Genomic DNA, 5,925 nt, shown 5'->3' with positions numbered 1-5,925 from the left:
CCCGGCTCCGCCCGGCGACCCCGGGCCCCGCCAGCCGCCAGGCCGCCCGCACCAGCCCGTTCATGCTGCCCCGACTGCCGGGCCCCGCTGCGCTCCGCCGGCCCCGAGCCACCGCCCGCCGCCTATTGGTAGAGAGAGGGGAAGGTGGCGGAGGAGCTTCTCCTTCACATAGGCGGAGCCGCCCGCCAATCAGCAACGACAGCCAATAGCGTGAGGACGCAGCGCGCCTTAGCCCACCCAGCGACCCTGAGGCTACTTCGCTTTCCTATTTGTGGAGGGAACGGCATCGCTGCAGTTGCATTGGGGGCAGGAACTGCCAATCTAACGGGATCTGGTTAATTCCCTCCCACTCCTCCGATGCGATTGGTCAGGTTGCCCCGCTGAGGTGTTTTGCTCGGGAAACCCTGGGGGGCGCGTGACTTCCGTTTCCGGGTAACAGCCGTGCTTATGGCGGCGGGACCCCGTGCGCCTCAGTCGCCTTCTGTTGGGCCTAACGGCGAGATGCACGGGCCGCGCTTCCCCGCCGCGGGGTGCGGAGCCGCCCGGTTCCCTCCTTGTCCTCGGGGCGGCTGGGGCGGAGGCTGAGCGGTGCGGCGGGGAGGCCAGTGGGGCTGCTGCCGCCGCCTTGACCCGCTCCCCTCGGGCCTGGCGTTTAGTGCCGGGAGAGGAGCCAGAGTTACCGGTAGCTCTGCACGGCTTGGTCTGTCGCCAGAACAGCCGGTGGGGCTGGCAGCGGGATGGGGCGGGCGGGGCGCTTCAGCTCTTCTACGAGATCTCCATTCTGATGCATCTGGAGGAGTATATCACAGCCACCAACGAATTCCCCGTTGAGGTATACTTGTGGGATGGTAGGCCAGTTAGAGTAGTTTTTTATTCCTGCATAAGAAAAAAAAAAAAAAGTATTAAAGGTTTTCCCTCCTCTCTAAACAGAATAGGTTTTTAAACAGAATACATTGCTTCAGCCTGACAGAACCACTGATATTTTCATTTCTTTCCCATTGAGGCAAAAATGTATCTATAGAACAAGAGAACTATTAGAAAAACTATGTCGAAGCTAGGTTTGGTTCTCACTCCAACTCAAAAGATGTGGGCTGAAAGATATGGAGTTGGCTCCTCTACTGACTTCAAACAGGAGCTGAAAAAATTTAACGTGTCTTTTCCCTCCCAGGAAAGAAGCAAATATGATTTTTCAAGCAATTAAAGAGATGAGAAGTCTTGAAAAACATTGAGAACTGTTTACATTCAATTATCCTTTATATTTCCCAAAGGGACTTTACAGTATTTTATATTCTTACTAAATTCTTATACAGTTATACTTGCTACTGCAGTTTCAATTGCAAGATACATTCGCCCCTCTAGAAGCCTTATGAATTTCAAATGGCTTTATCTTCCATTGCCAGACCTTACAGCCCATGGGAGGGGCACAAAGGCTGAAGTCTCTTAAAAAACAGAGCTCGAGTCACAGTTCTGAAGTACGGAATTAAAGTTTAAAGCAATACCTCATAGAAGACAAATGTAGGACCATCCAAAAATATTAACTGATCAGCTGGTATAAATTGAATCCCAACCTGCACTTACAGATGTCACAAAAAAATTATAGAGAAGAATCATTATAACTAATTTGCCACTTTTAAAATGGCGCTTCAGACAAAGTCATTATTTCTGTAGCAGAGGAAGTAGTTAAGTTCTATGTCTGCACACTCTTACACCAACTCCACCAGCACTTGTTTAGATACCAAGTTTTGAATTCAACATTCTTATACATTTTCAATATACACAGGGGAATTTGCTTCCCCTTAGAAAAAACTTTAACCTCTAAAGACTGTAGAGGTAAAACCTAAAATATTGGAGAGAAAAAATAACTATATTAGCAAATTATGTCTACTTTATTGGAACTTAAAACACTTTCTTTTTTAATAAATATGCATAAGTGCATAAATATGCAATGGGATTACAATTTTAATGCATAGAAGATGAAAAAGAGCTAATCATTCCCATTAGTCAAATACCGGCGTGTTTAATAATTTAGAAAAAACAATGTTGTGACAAAGTATTCCTACCGATGAGGTACAACATCAGCTAGGAGATTCTATTTTGACTTAAGACTTTGTGCACGGACACCTAATGCTTCCAAAGTCTAAAACAGCAAGTTTAGCATATAGGTCAAGGCCAAAAGGAATCCATAACCATCTAATCTAATCTTCAGCACCACCACCTGTAACTTCTTCCTTAGCATTTCATAAAACCTTTGTTTAGATACGGTTTGCAGAAATTAGTATGTTTGATGTGAACCTGGGTTCAACACTTAAACACTGCTAGGCCTTTGAGCATTCAAAAGTGCTCTGTTCCAAAAAATCTTTTAACCCACAAACAGTTGCAATGAGAAACAGAGTCCCAATGCTAAGGCACCCTCAAGGGTAACCCTTCTCAAAGAAGCCACTGCAGATAAAACGTAAGGTTTGTTTATGTTAAGATATTGCAATGCTAAACATGAATTGAGAACCAAGGGCACTGCATAATAAATCTACTGCCAATAAGCATTCCAGGGTAATATTTACATCAATTTACACCAAAATCTTTTCTTCAAGGACCCAATTGCACATACATACAAGCACCAAGAGTACTTTCAAGGATGTATCCAACTTCAGATAAAAATATTAATACAGTCAAGCTTAGCTGTCCTGTATGATGCACTTAATGTACTGGACAAGCTGCTTTAAATGCCTGCGTGCACGAGACTCAACCAGATAATAATAAACCACACAGTGCCAGCATTAGCACGAACGAGTGATGGGCCACATCAAAGAACTGACTCAAACAATCACTCTCACTCCCACCACGCTTTCCAGAAAAGCAGCACATTTTCATCTGTTTTCAAGCTCATAAGTACTGGTGCAAGCATGATTGAGGGAAAGCTAGCCCACGGGTGGGAGGAAGGATCAAGATCACCCTCTTGGCAGCATCCCACGCTTAAGTAATGGAAAGCAATGATGAAAATAATCTGAGGATGAACTACTGCAACAGTTCAACCAGTTTAAACTACCACTTTTCCAGTATGTAATCCCAAGCCTCTCTGCCACCTCAATGCCTTGAACCAGCTTAATGCTGCCCAGCAGCTGAAACCAGGATGGATCACTTGTGGCACAGACAACCTAGAGAAACCACAGTCCAAGAAAGAGTGCTGAGGTCTCTTAAACAAACTTTAATAACGAAGGATCTGTGTCAGGGAAGCATATCCTCAAGCTCAAGTTCAGACAAATCACATGAAGTACCAGTAACTATTTAGTTTCACAGATCTGAGTGTGGTTTTAGGTGAAGAGGCAAGTCAGGGGGTTGTTTTGCTTTTACAACTTCCCATAGTCTAGTGCAGGTCAATTTCCAGCAGTTGAACTACACCACACTGAAAATAAGTGTTCCTGTTTCAATAGGTACAGGAAAGAAACTAAGTCGCACCTCAAACGTGCCTGAACCACCATCTCTGCAAACAGCCAGCTCTTACTACAAAGGGTGTAAGCATATGTATATGCAAACATTTAAGTTTTGTTCAGCTGAATACGAAGCTGGTGACCAGCTCACATGCAGTAACCTCCGTGTAGATCAACCTTCAGTTGATCAGATCTACTAGACATGTTCACAACTAAAGGCTCAGCATCCCCTCGCTAACCCCCCACACTGGCAGTGCGGATTAGGTTTACAGAGAGGGCTTAGGAAAGCCTCACATGTTGCACAGTGACTTTTCAGCACCTGAAGCCAGATCCTACAGGAGACTCAGAGGGCCTTCAGGCAGCCGCTGCTGAATCACACTTGGCAACTTACAGCTACAGCTTCCAGCAGCCCTGCCCTCTCCTCTCTCAGAGACTGCTGTCCACTGAAGCGGGCATATATTGGTTTTTTAGGGTGCAGTAGGTAATACAGTTGAAGCAATACGACAGCCTGCTGGTCTTGAAAGCAGTGGTATCATTCCCCAACTCTTCATTTCAAGGCTCCATTCCTAGTGGTGGCCCTGGCACTCACCTTTCAGTACAACAAGCTAGTTCCAACTCACACACCCAGTGATCCAGTTAATAAATTAAGTGCAGTCGGACAAATGCCAACACTGGTGCACAGAAAGGAACAGAACAACTTCTTTAAGCACCTGAGAACCAGCAGGATATTGTGCAAGTGCACGCTCTGTTACTGCATTCAGCGCAGCTTAGCCAAACAGTCCGGATCAAAACAATAATTTTAATTTAAAGCTCAGGTAGCCTGGAGAGCAATAACTTCTTGGATCACTTAGCACAAGCCAGAGTTCACCTGGAGGAAATATTTGCTGTGCTCAGAAGGGAGATGTTCCCCTTGCATAGGAAGAAAATACTATCCACATGGTCAAGCCCCCAGAGACCGTAACTGACAAACGCGTTGCATGGCAAACACAAGCCCTCTCAACCAAAAGTGAAATGATGATGGTTTGATTTCAAGGTTTTGTTCCCTCCTTGTTAATTTATGGATTTGTTCAAGTAAACCATAAGTTTAATAAATTTAGGTATATGAATAAACCTTAGAAAACTACCATGAGTTGCTCACCTGCCAAAGGCAGAAGATTTACTTGAACAAAACCAACATTGATTAACAAAAAATGTTGTCACACCCAAATTCCAGTATTTAACTTCTTAAACCATACCAACTATTATACCCATGAACTGAAAAGCAAGTAAGGATTGGAAAAAAACAGCTATTTGGCTAAAAGCTAATGAAAAACTGAATTAGTCAGCTGATACCACAAACACAGGAGAAGGATGTCACCTGATACATGCCAGCATGTAGATTTAATGCACATTTTAGTGTATTCTGGACAAGAACTGTTAATCTCATGCACCTGCAAGACTAACTACTACATATTATTGCCTTTTTTTGTTTGGTTTAAAACTTTCTCAAATAACCACATAAAACCTTAACAATCAGCTACGCCCACTGAAGAGGGCAAGAAGGAAGAAAAACGTTATGAGAACAGAGTACTACCCTTCTATAATTAGCAAATAACCTTATACAAAATAGCTGCTACCACTTGAGCAGTAATGGTGAAACTATTGCTAAATATTTCTTGTGCAAATGATTAGCATAATTTTGTACTTTATCAAAGAACCCTGGCAACCAGTGCCAGCAGGGAATACAGTGGTATAAACCCAATCCATTCACGAAGTTTCAACAGACTGTTCAGAGGGAACATCTGACTAAATAATGAAGTATTTTAGGGGTCTTTTAATGGAGCTTTGTGTCTACTAACCAGGCAAGGCAGTGTGGCACCAGAAGCCCCATCTCCAAGAGTTGTCCTGTAAGCAGAACTGTGTTCTGCAGATAACTACCCTGCTCTACACGGGGCTACAGAAACCAAACGGGGACATCCAGGCAAAGCCACCTCAACAGTGCACCTCCATGACAGGCTTCAAATTCCCCAAGCCCAATTCCCCAAGCCCCATGATGCAGGCCTGCTTATAAAGCACAACCAAACCAACCCAACCCGAAAAAAAGCCCAAGAGCAAAAAGTGAGCAAAAGTGAGTTACACCTATGAAAAGCGAGTTACAGCTGCGAAAAGTGCACAGAACTAGGGGTGCCAACAACCCACCGATGCTCCAGCAACCCACCCGCAGCCCAGGAGCGCTGAGGCAACCTCGAACCGCCCCCCGCAGGCTGACACAGGCCGCAGCCCCCCCAGGGGAGGCCCGAGGCCGGCCCAGGCTGTGAGCGAGCCCCGGTAGCGGGGGAGGCGGCTCCCGAAGGTGACCCCCGGCCCGGCCCCAGCCCGCCGCTGACCTTGGCGGAGGTCGGGGTCCTGCAGGACGTCGTGGGCGCGGTAATCCTCCACGCCGTGCAGGCGCAGGATCTGCACGACGGCGTTGCTGAAGCCGCAGAGGGGCTGCGCCGGACTGCCCTTCATGAACACCACC

At 45.9% G+C, this 5,925-nt stretch overlaps 1 protein-coding gene across 1 annotated transcript in view; it reads right to left on the bottom strand.

Moving 5' to 3' along the window:
- GLRX5 (glutaredoxin 5) overlaps positions 1–5,924 on the bottom strand; it is a gene marked incomplete at its 5' end in the record, with an annotated part of 9,629 nt that extends 3,705 nt beyond the window's left edge. The window contains one exon of the mRNA XM_014957420.1: positions 5,792–5,924. Within this exon, the coding sequence (XP_014812906.1) occupies positions 5,792–5,924 (133 nt within the window). The remainder of the gene's footprint in view (positions 1–5,791) is intronic.
- Position 5,925: the final 1 nt, after the last annotated feature.

This window comes from Calidris pugnax, unplaced genomic scaffold (assembly GCF_001431845.1).
Source record: "Calidris pugnax isolate Ruff unplaced genomic scaffold, ASM143184v1 scaffold211, whole genome shotgun sequence".
Classification (NCBI taxonomy): domain Eukaryota; kingdom Metazoa; phylum Chordata; class Aves; order Charadriiformes; family Scolopacidae; genus Calidris; species Calidris pugnax.
Note: the sequence above shows the minus strand (reverse complement) of the source record. Positions and strands in the feature narration are given on the sequence as shown.